The sequence below is a fragment of the Pristis pectinata genome, chromosome 5, assembly GCF_009764475.1.
Source record: "Pristis pectinata isolate sPriPec2 chromosome 5, sPriPec2.1.pri, whole genome shotgun sequence".
Lineage (NCBI taxonomy): Eukaryota > Metazoa > Chordata > Chondrichthyes > Rhinopristiformes > Pristidae > Pristis > Pristis pectinata.
In genome coordinates, this window is record NC_067409.1 from 52,587,999 (window position 1) to 52,612,492 (window position 24,494).

General features: G+C 38.1%; 1 protein-coding gene across 1 annotated transcript; it reads right to left on the reverse strand.

The window, feature by feature from the left end:
* Nucleotides 1-1,990: 1,990 nt before the first annotated feature.
* On the reverse strand, nt 1,991-24,458 carry ino80c (INO80 complex subunit C). The gene is made up of 6 exons (XM_052015713.1): nt 24,317-24,458; nt 23,652-23,905; nt 19,022-19,132; nt 15,577-15,688; nt 14,436-14,503; nt 1,991-7,221 (listed from the first exon to the last, which is right to left on the reverse strand). The coding sequence occupies exons 2-6, from the start codon at nt 23,778-23,780 to the stop codon at nt 7,090-7,092; spliced, it is 552 nt and encodes a 183-aa protein (XP_051871673.1). The 5' UTR covers nt 23,781-23,905; nt 24,317-24,458; the 3' UTR covers nt 1,991-7,089.
* Nucleotides 24,459-24,494: the final 36 nt, after the last annotated feature.

Genomic DNA, 24,494 nt, shown 5'->3' on the forward strand with positions numbered 1-24,494 from the left:
CTGAAGTAACATCACCAAGTCCCACACTCTGAAATGAATAACTGATTAAACGTAAAAAATATAGCAAATAAATTAATTTTGTTTACTTTTGTGTCTCCTCCCATGAGTACTTCTTAAAGAAGTGATCACCATCATTTGCCTTACCAGCAGGAGGCCTCACCTACTAATAGTATAAATTGGAATTCATTCCTTCTGCACACCATTGTACAAGAATTCACATGGTTAGAAAGTATCCACTGTTTTCCTGTCAATTTACCTTCCAATCAAGTGCATAAAATCAGATAAAAACCCTTTTTATTTGTGCAATCATTTTAACCACTTGATTGATCATTTTGGTAAATAAAATATTCATACATAATTCAGATAAAATAGATTATCTTCATTCAAAGGAATTAAGCATGGGTTCTAGATACAAAGTTAATGTCCAACTTTCAATAGATTTAGGAGAATGGAATTAACAATTTGAAAATGTTCTGTCAATGCAATCCTGTTTTTGATCCTTCAAATGATGTTAGGTCAAATTTAGTGTACTGATACTAGAAAAAAATATTAATACATTACACAAGAGAACTGGGCATCTATTAACAGAAGAAAAGAACCAATATTTCCACTTCATCAAGTTGTACAAAAAAGAATCACTATTCAGCACTTTTGGAAGAAAGCTGCTACCTTTGTTGAACTTATTTTCTTTAAATCAAGAGTTTACAATATCGCTCAATCTTCGTGGTTTGCAAGCATGCTTGCACTTATGTTACATAATGTGTGCTTTGTAGGTGTATAGCTTTATGTAATTTTACTTAAGGGGTGTAAGTTACCTGCTTATCTTAAAAGAGTTAACACATATTCATTCAAACAATATCCGTGAATGAGAACAGAACAAATAAGGAAAGATAATAAAAGTCCAATTAATGCATTCTATAAAGTTATATGTAGAACACATTGTGAATCCCTTTGAGACACACGAGACTGCAGACGCTGGAATATGGAGCAAAAAAGAACCAAAATGCTTGAGGAACTCAGCACGTCAAGCAGCGTCTGTGGAGACAAAGGGATAGTCGACCCTGCCATTGGGACTGAGAGTGTAAAGGGGAGATAGCCAGTACAAAGGGGTGAGAAGTACAGATGAGACGGGGGCTGGCAGGCGATAGGTGGAACAAGGCAAGTTCCTCCAGCAGCTCGTTTTTTGCTCGTGAATCCTTTTGATGCTTCAAACAAGTCTGTCATAAAATATCTGAATACATGTTCATACTCACAAATGCCTTCAAAGATAAAGAGATCATTATACAAACTTGCACAGTACTAAGGAGACCATTGCACTCTACTGATATTTACTAAGGAATTTGTGTTGGGTGTACCAGATGAATGTTCAACACATTCCAAGGATACTCAATCCATTTGAACATAGGACACTTTTAAGTAGGTTGAAGCATATTCAGAAGCACTAGGGAAAGGACTGTTGTAGAAATGCATTATTTAGCCATCCACGCAGTAAGTGCAAGTTTGGGGTTGTGACATGCAAATTATAACACAACATTAATCATCCATTTGTCAGCAGGAAGCAGAACAAACAAAAATGCTCTGCTCCCCTTAATTATTTAAATCCTTCCCTAACCTAAATTTACTTAGTCAAAAATAACAACTCTGATGATATGATTAACTTTCATGTGAATACCTGCATCTGTTCAAATACAATTCATGTGCCATGAAACGATAAAAGCTATTAAGATCACTCAGGATCAGTTATATTGCAGGATACAGAACAGTCCAGCAATATATCTAATAAAATGAAACACTAAAATGTGATTGAGTGCAATTTATCACTTGCGTGAACATTTTCATAATCCAGTTTTAAAAGCTCCAGATGTTTTATAATCAAGAATCACTATAATAGAAGATATTGCTATTGCACATGAGAAAACCATTAATAACTCAGCTTCATTGAAATAACACCAAATTTTAATTGATATTGTAATATTATCAATATGCTGCATTGAAAGTACAAATTGAGGAAAACAGGACCAGGTCATTTAATTGTAATGTTAGCATGATAACAGCTTTTAATTCTAGTGTAGCTTTATTTTATAGGATGTCCATACAGCAATAAAAAAGTGCTAACCATTTATCCTTTCTATTTTAAAAACTCCACATCCACAAAACATGTTGATATTTTGAATCTGAAAATAAATACTTGCTTCCAGTTATACTGAGTTCTGTAGGAAGCCACTTAAATTTGCTGCTGATACGTGCAGCCTCTGGTTCTCTTTGAGTACCCAAAAATGAATGGCATTAGAATTTCAACAATGATCTTTTTGGAAGCTGCCAACCTCAATTTTGGCAGTCCGCAGGATGAATGCTATATTGAGTGACTATAATTTACCGACATCAAATTGACCAAGAAGTCACCATTTGACCTATTGGGTTCATGGTAGCTCCCAGAACAAACCAGAAATCCTACTAACCCCTCCTTACTTCCATATCGTTCTGCAACTTTTCCCTCACACCCCCTTTAATTCTTTTCCCACTTATCTCCACTAAGAGCCAATTAGCATGCAGCAGGTCTTTGAGATACAGGAGTGAACCAGAGCACCAGTTGGAAACACACAGGTCACAAGGAGAAAGTATAAACTACACAGCTGTAGGCAGCAGCACCAACTACACCATCATACCAATTACATTTACTACAAAAAACATCCAATTCCAAGCCTAGATTTGGAAATCTTGAAACTAAGATGCTAATTTTAAAATTATAAGAACTTCCATGATTAGAATTTTAATAACCACATCTCTATTGGTATTCATTTTCATTGCACTGTGAAAAGGACAGCAAATTTTGGCACAGTTCAGCCACTGCAGGTAGACAGTATTACAATAAAAGGAAATCAACTAAATTTATGAAAATTTCAGGGATTAAAAAACTGGCCTTGCTGTAATACCCCCAAAGTGTGCTGCTCTCTCACACAAGGTCTCAATGAAAGAGAGCAATGCCATTATTACTTCTAGCCCTGGACCTAAAAACACTAGTAATTCCCTCACCAATATTTCCGAATATAATGGATTTTGTTTTTTCATTTGATATTTTGTCTTTTACCTTGAGTATTTTAATCTTTGTTTAGTACTCCTTAAAATGTTTAAAATATTCATTAAAAAATTGTGCTTTATCCTTCCTTAATTTGCAGTAAGCGCAAATTCTTTGAAAGATTGGCTGCATAGCCAGTTACAGCATTACAGAGGGCCCACTGAAAAGACATCAACCAATGTTGCAAAAAGGGAAATCTTGTCATAGAGGTCATTAGATCTTTGTGTTCAGCTCTATATAAGGGTAACAATGAATGCTATCACTTTGGTCCATTGCTAGGTCTTTGCTCAAGCTGCTTTAGACTGGCTTTGTTCTCAGAGGAACACAATCTGGTGAGTCATAATCAACACTGTATACCTCCAGTTGTTTTGTTTACTTTTCCACCATTGATAAATAGCCTGGGGAAGAGGAAGAAGGCCTGCAACATCTAAACAGAGTTGTTAGATTTAGCAAGTTAAATCTGCAGGACTATTTTCCTGAAACATTGCCATCTTAATTGCATCAGAGAAGCTTGAAATGACACACAGAAGAAATACAAAATCCACAGCTGATGCAGTTTAGGAAATGAATTAAACGAGAAGAAAACCCTTCTATCTTTGCTGCAGTATTTAAAATGTGACCTTACTCATGGTATCACAAGGGTTGAAAAAAATCTGCAATGATTTCCAATCCTTCTGACTACTTAAGACTAGAAGTGCATGTATAAAATGTCAAAGAAAAGCAGGCATAAGCTTGATTGGCTCTTCTTATATTTTGCCCTACACTCAATTGCCCAAATGGGTAAAAAAAAACCTATGCTCTTCATTGTACTTTGTTTTCAGCAGAATTGTTATAAATCATCATATTCACAATAGTAATGCATGGTAATAATTTTTAAATGCATTAAACATTGTTTTAGATACATATTATTTATCAGATTGCAACCATTAACAATTCTAAAATAAAGAACTTCGAATAATTCAGACAGAAACACAGAATTGAAAAGTAACGTCATTTCAACACTGTAGTCTAGTGCCGTTTATCTTGTTTGTGAGCAAACCGTTTTCATATTTATACATACTGTACTCATTTCCCTTCAATATGACATTGAGATAACAATTTCTGCCCCAGCCACAATTCCACAAACGCCTGTTGCATTCTAATGTCTTAGATTTAATCTTGTATTAATGGTACCTTTCTCTTTATCACACGATGTATATATTTTCTTCATTTGTTTTTCAGGATCGGGTGCTGCTGGCAAGGCTAGCATTCGTCGTCCATCTCCAATGCCCTTGAACCAAGTGGTTTGACAAGCCATTTAAGAATCAACCACATCAGCAAGACTGGAATCACATGTAGACCAAGCTAGATGGGAGATTTACACCCTTGAAGGACATTCGTGGCACAGATGGCCTTTTACAAAAATCAGTGGTCATCATTACTAATGACTAGTTTTTTTTATTCCAGATTACTAACTGCATTTTAAATTCCACAGCTGCCAGGGTGAGATTGTTAGTTCAGTCTTGTAATTTAACTGCTGTGCCACCATCATATTCTTACTGCTGGCAAAAGTCTTTCTAACATCATTTCATAAATTTAAAACATTCCATCAAGCAAAGCAAAACTTTTCATTCATATTTTTTAAAAGAATTATTTCTCAAAATAAGTAACACCCTGGTAAACTTCCATCCCAAAATGTGAAACCTAATACTGCACACAACCTCTCACTTCTATGATAGCATGGTTAAGGAACATGTGCAATATTGAATGGGATGCACAGAAGGGAAGGAAATATTAAAGTGTCTTAATAATAGTTAAATACCCAGGCCCATGTATACTAGACTATTACAAGAAATAAGGGCAAAAATAAGGTTCTATCAATTTTTCATGACAATAAGATTAGTAGCAGAGAACTGGAAGACCGCTAACATGGTACCATTGTTTAACAAAGGGTATATTGAGCATTTAAAGGCCCATCAGCCTAACAACAGTGGTGGGCAAACTAATGGAAAAAATTCTAAGGGACAATATAAATCATTATATAGAAAGGCAGAGATTAATAAAGGACAAGGTCTGCTCTGATTAACAAATACGTTTGAAGAGATAACGAAGTAGGTCTTTTGATGTGGTCTATGTAGATTTAGCATGGTATTTGACAAGGTCTCACATGGCAGAATTATCTGTAAAGTAAAAGCCCACAGATTCAATTCAAATCCAAGATTGTTCAAGATCAGTTAATGGTTAATCAACTTTTAGTGACTGGAAAGATGCAACAGGTCTCCAGATTGCAGTGCTAGGTCCCAGGTTTTTTTTCCCCCCCTCAAGTCATTATTTTTATTCAATCATAACATTCAAAAGAGAACTAGATATGAAAATAAAAGGGAAAAAATTGCAGAGCTTTGGGGAAAAGGCACACGCATGGAACTAGCTGGTCTAATTCATAGACTCAATAAGGCAAACTGCCTTTCTGTGCTGTGAGCTTTTTGTAATTCTGTAGAGGAACCATGATGCTTTTAGAGCTGCAGTCAGTTTTTGTATTCTCTTAGTAGACAAAGTGGACAGAGAGAGAGGAAAAAAAAATTAGCAAATAGAATTAAAGTCTGAAAAGCTCAAAATACATCTGGAGGGTAAACAAGAATACAAAATAAATGATAGAGAAGTCCGTTGGAACAGAATGACCTTGGCGTTTATGTCCACAGATCCCTGAAAGAAGGGCACATAAATAATATTGTTAAGGCACCATAAAGGATATTTTCTTTTGTTGATCAAACCAAAAGATACAAAACTGGTTAAGGTCAAGGTAAAACTGAATAAAATATTGGTCAGGCAATAGAAGGAATACACTGTGGGGGGAGGGGGGGGGGGGGAGGAAGAAAAGACTTCGTTGTGGGTTTCCAGGTCTGTCTTAAGTCTGAGTGTTTCCAGTATTTTCTCTTTCTATCTCAGTTTTAGGTCCCCTATATTCTGTGGTACAGATCAATACATTTTCAGGATTTTGTCAGTAGAGGAACATTTTAGCTGAGAAAAAGATTGGTCTGGCTGGGATTGTTTTCTTTAAAAAAAAAGGGGCAGCTTACAGAAAATTTAATTGCAATGTGTTAAATTATGATAAACTGGAGTGAATAGTAAGGACCTGTTTTCTCTGGCTGTGAGGTCAATAACTGGGTAATTGGAAAGAGGTTTGAAAAAGAGTTGAGGAAATATTTTTCAGCTAGAATGCGGTAGGGATCTGAAACTTAGTGCTGGAAAGGATGACCGGGGCAGAAATAAATGCATTTAATGAGCACTTGGATGAGTAATTGATGCAACCTACAGAGCAATGGGCCAAAATGGATGTTTTTTTCTGCCCAGCATGGACTCAGTGGACTGAATGGGTTTGTTCAGTGGCATAAATTTCTGTACTTTTATGTTCACAATGTTAATGGAATAGGGAATGAAAAAATTAACAGCCAGAAGCGTGTTTCTTTTTATAGGCATCCAGTGTACAGATCATTTTTCCAGAGAGTTAAAAATCTCATCATGGGCATTAACATTTTTATTATACCACCCCACTTCATTAACTTCAGTCCAGAGTGTTTACTTGGCTTCAACAAATGTCTTTGATACAGTGCTACATAATGGAATTTTTGCCACTGCAAAAGCTGATCACAACATGACTTCACCTGGCAGGTACTGAGACTTTTAAAGCAAGCTTTCCCATTTGCAAATCTTGTGATAAGAGTTTTCAAAATTGAATGGCTTTTGGCAAAAATTTACAATATACGAGCTGTGCAGCTGGCATATTCTACACTCCCAAGAGGTTTCCACTCGTGGCTTTCTGTAGTTTGAAAAGGTGTCTTCACATTTCCTGTTATTAATTCACTTAAGAGTTTTGTTGTCAAAATAAGTTGCTTGAAATTTCAGTTGTGAACACATGACATTTTGAAGTTCATAAGTCACTCTGCAAATTTCCAACATCTGTAGTTCTTTTTTTGATTTTCACTATGCAAATTAAGCTTGTTTTCAGTTATTTTAAAGAGATTCCATGTAATATTTCAGGGTACTATGCTAGTTGCCTTCCTTAAAGCCAAATAACCAGTCACAATGTCTGAAGGAAGCATCCGGATGTATGAAAATTCCTCTGTGCTGCTAAACCGAAGCTTGCTCTGTGGATCTGTATAATTAGCCTGCAAGAAAAAAAGCAAAACAAATTTACTTTATATGCCAACCAAAATCCCTGTATGAAGCACATGCTGGGTGCACTGCATTGAAAATAGTGTGCACAAACATATTGGAGCTGAAGCATGAAATAGAATCATTCAGCCCAACCTGCATTTACTTGATGGCCACTCAGCCCATCGAGCAACTACAGGTTCCTAAAAAGAGCACTAACAACAGTATAATTCTAGACAAACTATTATTCATCTTTTAATGTTTCATTTTGTTTTTTTTCCAAGTATTCCTTTTGCCAGTACGTCTTGATTTTTGGAAATGTGCTTATTTGATGCTTTGTAAAACTGTATCATTATAAGTTCAAATCAGTCACGTCATTTCTTTTAAATGAGAATTTAATGAGAAATAGTTTATCTGGAGGTAGCATCTGTGGTACAATTTGCATGCATCAGCTGTAGGGAGTCAGTGAGGCTTGTTGTGTCAATGTTTTTTTGGATGTCAATTTTTTTTGGATGCCAATGGAACATTTGTCATTCAGTTAATTTTGCAAGAAGGTTTGCTAGTTTCATCTATCAATTTTTAGCAGTGTAGCTCTATGCTAGAACACAAATGACATTATTCTAGCACAATCATGCTAGAGTCATTTAACATACATAATTCATAGCTACTTCTGTTTCTACATTTTGTGGTTTTGATTGTTTTTTCTCCTGTTCTGTTCTCAGCCCCTCGCCACTGGCCTAATTCAACGACGGCCTTCTGCTTCACATGATAAACTGGTTGCCACCACTGCTTCACAGGTCTCTTTTCCTACCAACTTCCTGCTCAGGTTCATATGATTTGCTGCTCTACTCTTGGCATGCTGTGTTATGTAGATCTCGCTCCTGTATCTCTAAAGCAATAAACTCTCTCATCTGAAGTCCAATCATCTGCCATTTCATTGAACAAACTAATGGTCTGTAGCTTGCTGAGTCTTGGATTTCCAATGCTAACTCTTTTCTGTGCTGAGGCTGAATAGCCCCACTACATTCCCTCACTGGTGCTTCATTCCTTGTTATGAAGCTTCTTTATTCCTGACAATTTCATTACCATTTCCTTTCCTCTTTTTCCTTCCTTTAGTTAATTCACTACTAGCCCAGACATTGTGGCAAATTCACAGCTGGTATTTTTATTTGGCCACTGCTCAGAATGAATCCTGCACTCGCTCATTCTTTGCCAGGCATTCCCCATTCCACTTCCTCCCACCTCATTGAACTCACACCCTCACTTAGGTTTATTCTTCATTCCCCTCCCCCTAAGATATAAGCATTACCAGCTAGGCTGGTTTGCCCAGCATTACTTGTCTGAAGTGGTGCCATCTTCTTAATACTCATTAAAATAGTTTGGTAGGACAATTCAGAGTACAGTTGAATTCAAGGATTTTGAGAGAGTGCATGTCCATAAGGGCTTCACTTTTCTCTCCAAAGTTCTTTGCTGATTGATTATACAAAAGTGTAACCACTCTCTCTTGCATTGCATCCCTTATATCCTGTATTCTCTCCTATAATTTGCCTCCTTACAGACCTTCCCTATTTTTCTCCCCATCTTCAATCTTGTTTATCAACTTTTCCCATTTCTGATGAAAAGCCATTGACCTGAGAAGTTAACTCTGTTTCAGCATAGATGCTGCCTTAGCCTTCTGAATATTTCCAGCATCTGCAGCTTTTATTGTTGAACAGCTGGAATTTTACTACAATCTGCCATCTTCTTGGACATGGAATCCATTTTATTTTAAGAAAGGAAATAAAAGCAACTAATTCTCAAGATACTTTCATAGAAATCAAAATCACATTGTTGAAATTACAAATTTAACATCATCTTCACCAAGATCATTACTTCAATCTTGTTACCCCAAGTTTTTAAAATCATAGAGGCACTTCATTTTCCCTTTAGGCCTGGATCACAACCTGCTTCAGAACATATTCAGAATCTGCAGCATTGAATTTCATTCTTCTTTGTTGCTAACTTCAACATCAACCGCAAAAATGCAGTCAACATTAGCTTCAGTTGGTCTACCACTTAGCAGCTACAAACTCAAATCAATGTCACTTATTAGTCTCCCAAATATCACACAGAACAATGCCAATTTGACAGGTCTACAAAAGCCCTCCTATTTCATGAAACTGTTTTGTTGGCATTCGTGTTATAGGTTAATTTGATCTAATGAGTGGAGCTCCTGAGATCATTGTCAGAAAAAGCATAAAAATTGCCAGGACTCAATCACTTCATAATTGACATGTTCATCGCTAACATTTAATGTAGCACAATCAGAGAAGAAATTCACCCTGGCACATTCTCGGTCTGTATGGAGATGTTCATTCTATGTACAGGCAACCCCTGCATTACTCGGGGTGGGGGGGGGGGGAGAAGGTGAGGATGGGTTTGCATTCCTAGAAAATGGTCCATATCACTATTTTCTGTAAGACAAAGTCATATCATCTGCGTTAAGCGCCAAGAAAAGCAAGTTGAAAAGAAATAAATTTTTATTCTTACAAATAATGTGAGAGCAAATTTTATTCCATATCTCAAATTTTTTGGTTGTGACTGTAAGGGTGAATTTCTGTTACTGAATGGCCATAATGCAGGGGTTACCTGTATTTATAGTCCACCAATGTTTCTACAGCTTTTATGAGGAATTATAAAATCATGTAAATGATATCCAGTCATTTTGTTTATAGATCTCTGGAAAAAAAAGTAGTGACCAATGGGAACAAGTCCAATTGTCATAAAAACTTATATAGCTTTCCAGAAAAGGAGAGTCAATTATTTTTGTATAATTAATCAGCAGAGAACTTTTAAGGAAGAAAAGGAACAGCCATTACACAGAGCTGCAGACTCTCACAATCCTTGATTTCTACTGTCCTCTGAACCTCCTCCCTCATTACAGAACCACATTATATTAATTGTATTCTTACGAAATAATTTGTTGAATACAATTAATAATAACATAGCTCTATAATGTGGTTCTGTAGTTATAGTGTGGCTCCTTTATTATGATTGTTGTTTTAATGGCAGTAACTCTGCACGGACACTGGGTACTGCTTGGAATTAACTCTATTGTTGCACATTCGTTCCCTATCCCTCAAGATTCTTATCTAACAAAAAAGTTTTAAAATCACAAATTGACTCAACATCCAAAGCATTTTGTAGAAAGAGTTCTAAATTGATGGTATAAAAACAGAAAATGCTGAAAATATTTAGAGGTTAAACAGTATTTGTGGAGAGGAGCAAAGTTAGGTTTCAGGTTGATGGCCATTTTTCCTTGGTCTCCACCTCATCACAGATGCTCCCTCTTATCCAAACAGCATTACAGGCCAAAGTAGGAGTGTGATGGCATCAGGTGGCTTAGGATCACCCTTCCAGGCCAAACAGGTGTTCTGAATATATACAAGTGGAATGGACATGCATTTGCTTTCTCCAAGGTAAAGGAGTCCACATCATAAGCACTCAGTGCAGAAATAGTTCATTGAATATAGTACAAGTAAAACACTGGTTCATCTGGAGGAAGTGTTTGGGTTCTGGATGGTGGGAAAAGGAGGTAAGTGGACAGGTGTTACAACTCTTACATTGCAAGGGAAGAGAATTTGTGTCTGGTGGTAGCATTACATTGAAGAGAGTGGAAATTATGCAAGTTAATCTGCTGAATATGGAAGCTGGTTAGATGAAATGCAAGGATAAGAGAGACTTATTATTGCTCTAGGTGGAAGTACAGGGGTGAGAACAGAGATACGGAGTAATGGAACAATAGTAGTCAAGAGCCCTATAAATTATGATAAAACATGACATATTCCAGATTGATAATATAAGCTAGAATTGGCTGAAAATAGAGAAGTCAGAAGGGATGTGAAAAAGGAATAAAGATGACAAAACAAGTACAGGAGAACAGACTAGCAGTTAACATGAAAGGGAATGCAAAAGCCTTTTTATGAACAATTTTCATTCAAGTACTAAACAAGCACCAACGTGGGGATATAAGCATGGAGGCACTTGGCATGGCTAAATTCAGCAAGGAGATGCTATTGTCTGAGTAAAAGAGGTAGTGGTGTTAATGGATTATATGAAAATTGACAAGGATAGTGTACTAAAAATACTGGCTATGGTTAAAGTGAATGAGTCACCTGGTCCAGACAGGGTAAATCCTAGACTGCTTAGAGCTGTAGGTGCAGAAACAGCAGAATGGATTGCCATTATCTTTCAATCTTCCCACCATACAGAGGTGGCCTGAGAGAATTACAGAATGACCAGTGGACACTTTTAGCTTTATGGCCATTTTCCCTTGTTCTCTACCACATCACATATGCTCCCTACATTCTCTTTATCCCCACCCGACCCTTCTCTGCAAATTAAAACAAAACTGCATTTGCTGTTGCAAAGGGAGGTGCACATTCCAGAGGGCTGGATCATTAATCCAGAGATGGATTTTAATCCTTAAAATTTAAATATCCCAGCGGCCTTGATGGGATTCAAAATAAGAATTTGGAAATACAAGAAAAAGTGGGTATCAATAACAGTAACAATGAAATTACTTGATTTTAAAAAGTCCATCTGGTTCAATATTGTCCTTCATAGAAGTAAATCTGCTCTCTTTATCCCATCTAGTCAACAGACCAAGATCAATGTAGTTGACTCCTAATAGCCTTTTAGTTCAGCAGCAATGCGAGATGCATAATTGTCACGAACCAGCAACAAAAGAAACACACTGAGCATGATTTAGTGTTAAAAACTATTTTATTAATCACTACTTATGATAATACATAAAATAAAAGTAAAAATGCTAGTATGTTAGAATTCAAAAATATTAAACCTTGAACGTTAACCCCAAAACTAAACTCGTCGTGTGTGTGTGTGACAAAGTCCAAAACTCCCAGTTCCGGAATGGTTCTTAAAGTTCAGTTCCGCAAGCCATAAGGTGAAACGTGAGCAAGGGCTTCTTCAACAACCACCGTTGTCTGAAGATAAGATGTAGATGTAGAAAAACAGAGAGAGAGTAAATACGAAATCCAAATGTTCCACGATGGAACCCAAACGACACTTCAGTGTTTACTCGGTAGTGACTTCCTCACCCCGAAAAGCATCCGAATCGTGGTCGTCCACACACAAATACCTGTTTCCTTCTACAGGTCAGCAACAAAGTGAACTCCACCGGATTACTTCCAACTTCCATACATGGATTTCAGTGGCAAACACAGTTATTGTTTCTCATCCATCGATAGAGAAAACAAGCAGGCTGGTGTCTCTCTCCCTTCTCTCTCTCTCTCTTCTTCTTCTCCTTACTTCTTCAACAACGTCATTACGTCCTTTATCTTCTATTGACGTAAGCACGCCCCACACACATACACACACACTCTCTATCTTAAAGGGACTTTCACTGAGTCCGTAACATAATAAATACAGACAATGCCAGTGATGTCCATTCCCCATGAATGAACAAAAAACATGCTGGGACCACTGCTGTTCTTGATACAAATTAATAACTAAGCATGAATATTCAAGATAAAAGTTCCATATTTGTAAATGACAAGTTTGGATGTGTGATAACAATGAGGATATTAGTAGACTGTAGGAGGATATAGATAAGTGGAATGGTCATGCATATGACCAGTGAAGTCTCTTGTAATGTACTGTGAAGTGATATATTAGGCAGAAAAAACAAGAGACAATGTAGACTAAATGGTAAAATTCTAAACTGGATACAGGAATAAAAGGGAATTAGTGCTATATGTGAATCGGTCTTTGAAGGACAAGGTTAAAAAAAATGTGGTTACTAAAGCAGATGGCATCCCAGAATTCATAAACAGAGATATAGAGTACAAGAGTGAAAAAGCTATACTGAGCTTCTTACATGATAACGATCTATGCAAAAATCAGCATGTTGCATCTAATTGTGGTCCACTCACCATAAGGATGAAAAACCCAAGTATAACACAATATCTTTGCATTGTATTGCATTTCTGTGCCAGCTAAAAATATGCAGGCTAGATTGCTTTTCATGCAGATTTGTTGAGTACGTATTGGCTGCTGTGATTTCATACTTCAAGAGCTTTCACAGGCTGTAAAGTGCTTTGCATCATCCCAAGTCATGAAAAGCATTATACAAACACAAGCCTATTTTAAAAGCTGGTTTGCAGTGAACACATCAGGCTCAGCATGGTTGCAATTGTAGTGACCATATAGGTCTTCTGGGCAAGAAAAGCAAAGACTGTATGTACACACAATAAATGCAGCATTAGATTCAATTACCTGCTCACTATTACCTTTGCACAAAAAATCCTGTAAATAGAGAGAGCAAAAGCCCATACCAATGAAACATGTTCACGATGATAGCTATGCTACCAGAGATGATGAAAGAAAATTGGCAGAATCTTTCACAATGATTCATTCCATGGGGTGAATTTTGATATCTCTTAATATTGTTACAATTTCTAATGTGTAGTATACAATATAAACATGCTTACACATTAGTAGGTCACTTAGCCCCTCAACCCTGTTCCACCATTTAATAAGATTGTGACTGACCTGATTGTAACCTCCACATTCCTGTCTATTCATCGTAACCTTTCACTTCCTTGTTTATCAAGTATCTATCTATCTCTGCCTTAAAAATATTCAAGGGCACTGCTTCCACCTCATTTTGAGGAAGATGATTCTTAATTCTGGATTCTTCTGTGAGAGTAAGCAAACTTTGTCAAGACCCTTCATGATCGTATGTGTAACACAGCAAAAAAATATGATGACATATATTTTATTTGACTGAGTCATTCATCATTCAGTTATGGATAGTAACCATGTGCTTAAATCCATGTTCTCATTCATCCCTAAACTTTCATCCATTGCTGGGTGTTTATACTTTGAGGTTTACTTGTGGCCATGCTGTCAGTCCCATAAGACCCACTAAACCTCTCCAGCTCCTTTAACATAACACTTTGGTGAAGCATTTGTTTATGGCAAATATTTCCATCTTTCCAAAACATTCGAGTTTTTGCCTCCAAAGCACTTCTGATTTTTTTTTAAATATACATTTTAAAGGGGCCATGTAATGCAAATTGTTGTTGCTGTATAATTCAGGACAAAAATCAAGCCTTTGAAGTAGGAACACAGTGGTGCAGTCTAATTTCATCGAAAAATATTGCATAAAACATCTACCTTTTGCAAGTTAACTCAAAGCAATGCAATAACAATGCACTCTACTTACAGGAAGTCCTGAAATATCAGAATACTTTTTGGCTGGTTTAAAGGAAGGAAGAGCATCAATGTTGTAATCTGAAAATTCAAAAGAAAAGCATTTGAAAGTTTCTGAAATCAACACCTGACTAGGTGAATATATAACTTCCTTCAAACATGTAAAAAAATAACCAAATACATGGGACTACAAGCTTTGGAAACTGTAATAATTGCGCAAAAAGATTATATCTGGTGAAATTCTAGGGAAGCCAGCAGATTTATGCATCAGCAAACTGTGGCCATACCATCAAAATCAAGACCATATGCCTCTAATAAAGAATTCCTTTTCCCACAATAAATGGGGTTTTGTGCAATCTTATTAACTCAGAAACTAAAATATATTTCAATTCAATAATGCAGAATAACAGCATTACTTATTACACCTCTGCAACGAAACAACAGTCGAAACTTCAATCCACAATTGTACAGTAATACTACTGGTTTGTGTGGTGATTGTCAAGTAAGAAATTTTAACATTACGTCAATTATGTTAAATAATGGAAATTAAATTATCCTGATACTTTCAAAGTAAAATAGATCCATCAATTTTTCTAATAAAACAAATATCAGCAATGTTCTAGCAATATGGCATGATGTAATAATGAAAAATTCATTTTCCCATAGAGGTTATACTTTATTATTTTATAACCGAATCAAATATATCTGTTATTCCAAAGACCATGATTATAATAAAATAATTTTGTTGCAGTCAACCTCTTGTGGTGCTTTAATTGTTCATATGCTCTTATGGTAGTGCTTTTTCCACCATATTTTAAAAACAATCTTTGCACAAGTTATGAAGATGTAAAAACTTGTCAAGTCATTATGGAATCAGGTTAAACAATGGAAAGTGCAGCAAATGCAAACACACATCTTTGATATCCTAGAGAAGTAAGAAAACATGTTTAATTTTTGTTAGCTCTATTGTCAACACCAAATTATAAACACAAATTTATCAAGGATTAGGGAAATTGCAGTGAAAATGCAGATGGAAGTATCTGAACCAGTAACAATTAACGACACAGAAGAATTTCATCATGCTTCAATGGTTGGTATAATTTTATGTAGATTTTGGATATACTTTAGAAAGGTAAATTGTCAAAGCAACTTACAGTTAGGATCATTTAGTTTCCATGGTAACATTCTCTCTGTTGCTAGGATTTGTTTCAGATTTTTCCAGACACGGCTCTTCTTGCCAGCACCTGCACCACCAATGCCAGAATGCTAGAAATTAAGAGACCAATTCAAAAGATATGCAACAAGCAATAAGACATATTTATTATGCTGTTATTCTTGAAATAATGTTTGTTTCAACCTGTTCACATGATCAATAAATATCAGTTGGATTTTTAACTTCAACAATATCACTCAGAACCTGCTCAGCACTTTCACACTACAAATAAATTAAACTATACAAATGTACTCTGTCCAAAATCTAATTAATAAAGAGACACTAAAATTTTCAATCTGCTTGCTTGACACAGCACAGTAAGAATATAGTTTTACTGCAAATGTCTCCAAAGGAAACTCTATTGAATTCCTAAATACATGCTGAAAATACTAACATGAACAAAATGAACAAGCATTAACCACAGCTCAGAACAATTGCAGTTGTAGGACTGGCAACTCAAGGTTCCAGTGTACAGAAGTTTTAGATGTGACAGAAAGGGATGCAAGAGATGGGGAGATAAGATAAGACAAGACAAGGGGAGTTGCATTATGATTAGGGAGAATGTCATGGCTGCATTAAGAGAGGACATCTTGGAGGGCTTGTCCAGCAAGGCCGTATGGGTAGAACTCAGAAATAAGAAAGGTGCAGTCACTATGATGGGGTTGTACTATTGACCTCTGAACAGGCATTGAGAGCTAAGAGGAACAGATATGCAGGCAGATCATGGAAAATGCAAAAACAATAGGATTGTTGTAGTGGGTGACTTTAACTTCCCTGTATTGACTGGGACTCCCTTAGTGCCAGGGGACAACTGGGGCAGAATTTGTTGGGCGCACCAGGAGGGTTTCTTGAAACAATAACTAGGGATGGGGCCGTATTAGACCTTATATTGAGTAATAAGCCTGGCAAGGTGATCAAAGTTTCAGTGGAGAAGCATTTTGGGAACAATGATCATAATTCCGCAGTTTTTAAGGTAGCTATGGAAAGGATAAGATTAGTTCTTGGGTGAAAGGGCCAAATTGGGGAAAGGTTAATACAATAGTATTAGTTAAAAACTGGAGAAAGTTGATTGGGAGCAGTTGTTTGAAGGCAAATCCACATCTGACATATGGGAATCTTTTAAAGGCCAGTTGATTAGAGTTCGGGACCAGCATGTTCCAGTGAGGATGAAAGATAAGGATGAAAAGATTTATTGTAATTTTAGTCAAAGAGGAAGAACACATATGTATTGTTTAGGAAGCTTAAATTGGACAGTGCCCTTGAGGATAATAAAGAAAGCAGGAAAGAATTTTAAAAAGATATTAAAAAGAAAGGCTAAAAGGGGCCAAGAAACATCCTTGGCAAGTAGGATTAAGGAAAATCCCATGGCATTTCACATTTGGAGCAAGAGTGTAGCTAGGGAAAGGGTAGGTCCATTCAAGGACAATGGAGAGGATTTATGCATGGAAATGGGCGAGATACTGAAAGAGTAATTTGCATTTGTACTCACCAAGGAGAAGGACATGGATGATGGTGAGATTAGGTAGGGATCTATTAATATTCTAGGGCATGTTGATATTGAGGAGGCAACATTAGCTGTCTTGGAAAACATCAAGGTGGATAAGTCCCCAGGGCCTGATGCAATCTATCCCTGAATTCTGAGGGAAGCAAGGGAGGAGATTGCTGGAGCCTCGAGTATAAAAGTCATATTGTAGCTGAATAAAACTTTAGTTAAGCCACATGCAATTTTCCCCCATAGCAGAGGTGCATAATATATAGATTTAAAATAAGGGATAGGTGGCTTAGAAGGGATCTGAAGGCGGTTGGATCCAGAAAGCACTGCCTGAAGGGGTGGTGACAGCAGAAACTTGCACACTTAAGTAGTATCTAGACAACTGCTTGAATTGCGAAGGCAGAAAAGGCTTTGGGCCAAGCGTGGGGGAGAAATGGGATTAGTGCAGACGGACATGGTGTTTCAGTGTGCCTTTTTTTTTTTGAGTGCACACCTCTGTCTCTCTGACTGCAATATGCTTACAACTGCAGCATCATACAAAGTCATTAACACTGGAAAAAAGCAGCATTTTTCACACAAATAATATGGAGGGATCTTGTGAGATACTCCCAGTGGTCTCACAGCTCTGCACAGCACGATTTTAGAATTGTGCTGATATGTTCGAATTCCATTTTTCAGGTTTAGTACTTCAGCAAATTGTCAAAACATTGCAAAAAGATTAAACAAGGGTCTTATCATGACTACAAAAAACTTACAAAATATTGTAAGAGAATAAGGGTATATTTTAAATATAGCAAGTATCCATTTCATAGCAAGTAGTTTTCATTGTTGTGATTGGATGATAGAACACTGCAGGTGTTAGTGACTGGTTATTTAAGCAAACATACAGAAATCTAAGATAATGGACAAACAAATGCAAGATAACTATTTGTGCACAGAAGCTGTTTCTTCTTGCCGAATGCAATCATTCCTAGCCATTGAAATAAAGACAAATGATAACAAAAGCAGACCATTTGGCCCCCTTGATCTATGTTTGCCTTCCATGAGAACAAATCCTATCAAACTTACTTCCTTCATTTATCTCTCCTAATCAATAATCCATGTGTATAATTTTATTTTTAAACCATGAATTCTGGTTGTGGAACAACAACATTTTATACTGCCTTTTCAAAATATCTTGCATTTAGTTTTGTGTCCATTGGTCCTTATAATGTCTCAGTTTCTGGAAGAGTCTGCTTTTATCCATCTTGCTCCATCTCAATAGATTTTAAATGCTTCTATCAAACTTCCATTGATCGTTAATGTTCCACTGAAAATAAGCAATTTTCAGGTCTATGTTATTTGGCTAATTTGTGTTATTGCACAGATGATCACCTCATACTCTCAGGAATCCTTCTATATGCCCACAGTAGGAGTGCCTTCATACTTCAAGTGCATCAGATCAAGCTATCTCATTTTCCTTTGAACACCAAATTAACTTCACTCATAACAACGGAGGTATTAAATAAGGAGGTAGATAAGATTTAAGGCTTGAGGGCTATGTGAAACTGACACCAAAGGGGACTTGTGACCTGGGGCAGATTAACCATGATCATATTGAATGTCAAGGCAGACTTGAGGCCACCAGGTGGCTTATCCCTGCTACTATTTTCTTGTGTCCTTGGTGCATAGCCTTGAAGATTGCACACAAGAGGTGAGAGGTAGGGTTAACCAAAGAGCTCCATACACTTCCAAATGTTCAGCAAAACAAAATCTATTGACAACTATAAAGCTCCTTGAAGAACTATAATTATATTTTGAATGATGGAAAGGAAAGGCTATGTCTGGCTGCCAAATCAGCCACAGGTTAAAGAGCAAATGGAATTATTACTATTGACTAAACAAAATCGCTTACAACAAAATTTGGATCCTTAAAGGCCAAAGGTTTTACTGCAGGCTCTCCATGTCCTGGACTAGAATCTGTAGCCACACTTTTATTCTCACCAATGGTATCCAACACAGCATTCTACAAAACAAAAGAAAAATTTGATTTCTCAGCAGTATATAAAAACAAACAAACATTTCTTTTTAAATCAGCTGAGGTATACATTACAGGGACAAAATTCCACATATCATTTTCTCCCCCCCCCCCCCCCCAAGCAAGTCCTAATTGGTTGCATTGAATCTATATTCGGCTACCGCCACAACAGGTCTACTGCAGATGCAATCTCACTGGCTCTCCGCTCTGTTTAGAGCATCTAGACAACAGCAAAATATACGTTAGGCTGGTATTTATTGGTTACAGCTCAGTGTTCAACATCATCATCCCCTAAGTACAAATCACCAAGCTTCAAAACCTGGGTCTCTGTACCTCCCTCTGCAACTGGATCCTCGACTTCCTTATTGGGAGACAACAGTCCATGCAGATTGGTGACAAAATCCCCTCCTCGCTGACAATCAACAATGGCACACCTCAATGATGCATGCTGTCTCTACACTCCTGACTGCATGACTAAGCATAGCTCAAATGCCATCTATAAATTCATCGATGGCACCACTGTTGTTGGTAGAGTCTCAGATGGCGACGAGGTGGTGTACAGGAGTGGGATAGATCAGCTGGTTGAGTAGTGTCACAACAATAACCTTGCACTTAACGTCAGCAAGACCAAGGAATTAATTGTGGACCAGTAAGGGGAAGTCAGGAGGACACACACCAGTCCTCATTGAGGGGTCAGTGGTGGAAAGGGTGGGCAGCTTCAAGTTCCTGGGCATCAACATCTTGGAGTATCTATCCTGGGCCCAACTCCTTGATACAATGATGAAGAAGGCTCGCCAGCAGCTCTACTTTGTTAGGAGTTTGAGGAGGTTCGATGTCACCAAAGACTCTTGCAAATTTCTATAGATGTATGGTGGAAAGCATTCTGACTGGTTGCATCACAGCCTGGTATGGAGGCTCCAATGCAAAGGATTGCAAGAGGCTGCAGAGGGTTGTAGACTCAGCCAGCTCCATCATGGGCACAACCCTCCCCACCATTGACATCCTCAAGAGGCAGTGCCTCAAGAAGGGGGCATCCATCACTAAGGACACTCACCATTCGGGACATACCCTTTTCTCATTACTACCATCAGGGATGAGGTACAGGAGCCTGAACAATTCAGAAATATCTTCTTCCTCTTTGCCATCAGATTTCTGAACAATCCATGAACACTACTTCGTTACTCCTTTTATTTTGCACTTTTTTTTGAAATTTATAGTAATTTTATGTCTTTGCACTGTACTGCTGCTGCAAAACAACAAATTTCACATCATAGTCACATCAAGTCAGTGATCATAAATCTGATTCAATATGCATCACAAGGTGTTCAGTATACATTATAATCATAAAACATGTGATGTCCCCAAATGCGGGATACTCAACTGCAAAATTTGTGGTAGTGGGGGACTGCATTCGCACTCTCCCCTGACGTTCAATCTAAACATAGCTTTCAATATACACTGGCACAGATGTGCTTCTCAATTGCTATGTGCTCTTCGTGTCCATTTTGTGTTTCTTCTTCACCTACATGTTATCGGTTGTTCAATGAATCTTACAACCTATTCTCTCATTAGTCAGTATTTTATTATTACAACATAATAGCAGGAGTAGACCATTTGGTATTGGTTTATTATTGTCACTTGTAGCGAGGTACAGTGAAAAACTTGTCTTGCATACTGTTAGTACAAACCAATTCAGTTCAGCGCACTGAGGAGTACAGGGTAAAATCAACAACAGAATACAGAGTAAAGTGTCACAGCTACAGAGTAAAGTTCGGTGCAGGTATACAATAAGGTGCAAGGTCATGAGGTAGATTGTGAAGTCAAGAGTCCATCTTATTGTATAAGGGAACCTGTTCAATAGTCTTATAACAGTGGGATAGAAGCTGTCCTTGAGCCCAGTGGCATGTGCCCTCAGGTTCCTGTATCTTCTGCCTGTTAGGATAGGGGAGAAGAGAAAATGACCCCAGTGGCCGTGGACTCAGATCCAACCACCTGCCTTTTCCCCATAACCCTTAATTCCCCTACTATGCAAAAATCTATCTGAGTCTTAAATATATTTAATGAGGTAGCCTCCACTGCTTCCCTGGGCAGAGAATTCCACAGATTCACTACTCTCTGGGAAAAGCAGTTCCTCCTCATCTCTGTCCTAAATATATTCCCCGAATCTTGAGGCTATGTCCCCTAGTTCTTGTCTCACCTACCAGTGGAAACAACCTTCCTGCCTCTATCTTATCTATCCCTTTCATAGTTTTATATGTTCTATAGGATCCCCTCTCATTCTTCTGAATTCCAGCAAGTATAGTCCCAGGCAACTCAATCTCTCCTCATAGGCTAACACCCTCATCTCCAGAATCAACTTGGTTAACCTCCTCTGCATCACCTCCAAAACTAGTATATCTTTCCTACAGTAAGGAGACCAGAACTGCACTCAGTAGCTGCAGCCTTACCAGTACCCTGTACAGTTGCAGCAAACCAACTTTTTGCGATCCATGCACAAGCACTCCCGAGTCCCTCTGCACAACGGCATGCTGCAATCTTTCACCATTTAAATAATAATCTGATCTTCTATTTTTCCTTCCGAAGTGGATGACCTCGCATTTAGCAACATTGTACTCCATCTGCCAGACCCTTGCCCACTCACTTAACCTATCTACATCTCTCCGTAGACTCTCCACATCCTCTGCTACATCTATTTCTTGGTTTATTGCCTGTGCCACTGTAATGTTATTATTTGGTGGCCTATAGACAACTCCCACCAGTTACTTTTTCCCTTTACTATTCCTAAGGGCAGACATGGTAGTGTAGCGGTTAGCGTAATGCCATTACAGCGCCAGAGACCTGGGTTCAATTCTGGCCACCATCTGTAAGGAGTTTGTACATTCTCCCCATGTCTGTGTGGATTTCCTCTGTGTGATCCGGTTTCCTCCCACATTCCAAAGACATGCAGGTTAGGAAGTTGTGGGCATGCTACGTTGGCGTCGGAAGCGTGGCGACACTTGTGGGCTGCCCCCAGAACACTCTACACAGAAGATGCATTCCACTGTGTGCTTCGATGTGACTAATAAAGATATCTTGTTTCTTGTCTTGTATCTTGGAAACAGGCCCTTCAGCCCAAAGTCTGTGCTGACCACCAAGCATCCATTAATTTGTACATTATAAATAATTCCCATTGAACCAATAGGCTGCCGATATTTGAAATCAATTTTTGTAACGATCAATCAAACAGACAGTAAAAGTTTTTAGGTCCAAGGTAGCCATATTGTTTAAAATTCAGTGTCAGGAATTTCAAAGGTTACACATTCATTGATCTTATTGAAATACAAAATTTTCATGGCACTTGACAGGTTGAATGCAGCGAGTTGCCCATGGCTTGGGATGATTAGAACTAGGAACCAGACTTAAAACAAGGGGTTGGCCATTCAAGACTGATCATGGGTGCTTAGGAATCACTGTCAACTGCCAGGCTGAAGACAGCATCAGTAATAATAACAGACAATGAAGTGCAGCAGAATGGACCAACAACTGACTTTCACTGGGAGTGAAGCAGTGAAAATGTGACAAGCACCCAAATGACACATTCTCCACAAGGTGGCTTTAATGGATATTGCCAAGGAGGTAATGATGCAAGCAACGATTTGGCCCCAAATTAAGAACATAATAAATAGGAGTAGACCATATGGGTCCTTGACCCTGCTACATCTTTCCATTAAAACATGGCTTATCTGATCTTAGCTTTAGCTCTATTCACCTGCTTGTTCCTCGAGTTCAGCAACTCCCTTATCATCAAAAATCTGTCAACTTCAGCCTTGGAACATATGTAGTGTATATTCCATTTATATAACTGGTCATATGGTAGGGATCTTCCTAGAGGCCCCAAGGCAGGGACTCTAAATTTTCCTGATATCACAGCTCCCTTATTCATTATTTCTTGCATATAACAGAACACTGACAGGAAAGGATGGATTTTCAAAGCACATAAGATACAGAGCAGAACATTTTATTCCAATGTTTTGAATCCTTATTCATACTACAAACATATTAATTGAAAATAAACAAACAGCAGGGACTGGAAACTTGAAATAAATAAAAAACAAAAAATGCTGCAATCAGACCAGCTGAGAGTTTCCAGCATTTTCTGCTTTTATTGTTAAAACACCACCATGGAAAATATATTACACGAGCAGAAAATTCTGGAAATATTCACTAGGTTAACCAGCATCTGTGGAAAATAACTGGTTGAACGTTTCGGATCAACGGCCTTTTCATCAAAACTCTATCCCTAACCTTTCCCCGATAAGTTCATCTCCCTGAAAGGTTTATCCCTGACTTTCTCCTCAATTGCGACGGAAGGTCATTAAACTGATATTTAACCCTGTTTCCCCCTCCACAGGGTTTGTCTGACCTGCTGACCATCCCCCGCCGGGTTCTGTGGAGCCTGGCTCCAACCTGCAGCCTCACATGCCCGGGCTCCACCTCGCCACCGCCCGCAAACACCTCTTCTCATTACCTGTCCCATTTTCTTCTTCTTCGCAGTCGCATTCCCGCTGTTTCCCGGACTCGTCGGCCTCTTCTTATTACGGACCTTGGAGGGAGTCGAAGCCGCTACCGGCACAGGAGAGGCCGCCACCGCCGCCATCCTCTTCCAGTCGCGGCGAAACCAGGGCAACCGGTGCGTGCTTACGTCACACGCGGAACATTATAGACGCACGCAGTGGGTCTGGAGGAAGTCCCTTCGAAGCGAGCAAGTCGAATTGTGTAATTCTAGCAGAAAATTAGAGATACAACGAAAATTAAAATAGAGTTTACATACTTTCATATTTACGGTTACATGACAGAAAAGGTAACTTGGCAATAGGTCGAAACTAGAGCCTTTTTATTATTGTCATCTTAGAACACCACAGATGCTTTTATTCATTTACCAATTTAATTATTGCAACACCATTCCTAGCATCCGATACTTCCATTTCAAGCAATCTTGAGTTGAGCCAACGCATTAACTTGTCAGCGAATTTTGCTTTTTTTCCCATCCCGATGCATCTTTGCATATTTTTTCATATCGAATCAAGACCCATGATTATGAACTGGTGTATATTTCTACATGTCAGATTTCAGGCACATCCTGAAGCATTTAAACAGCGCCGTTTTCTGTTACAGGCACCACGTGAGACTTACCCTTTTTGAGTTTGAATGAGGGCAGTCCCGTTTGTGGCCAGGTACTGCATTAGGATACATGTAAATGCGTGTTACTACAAGGATTGTTACTATTTTCTGTTACAGCCAGAAGTACAGAAAATGATCATGAACAACATTCGACTTGCTAATAAATGCACAAGTTAATCCTCGAACAACC

Bases quoted from the DNA above. Each gene is read 5' to 3' on its own strand.
- ino80c (XM_052015713.1), bottom strand. From the start codon at position 23,780: ATGGCGGCGGTGGCGGCCTCTCCTGTGCCGGTAGCGGCTTCGACTCCC. The intron at 14,504-15,576 runs GTAAGTTGCTTT...TTGAATTTTCAG, and splicing joins GAAACTAAATGATCCTAACT to ATTACAACATTGATGCTCTT. The intron at 7,222-14,435 runs GTAAGTAGAGTG...TTTTTCTTGCAG, and splicing joins CTGATATTTCAGGACTTCCT to GCTAATTATACAGATCCACA.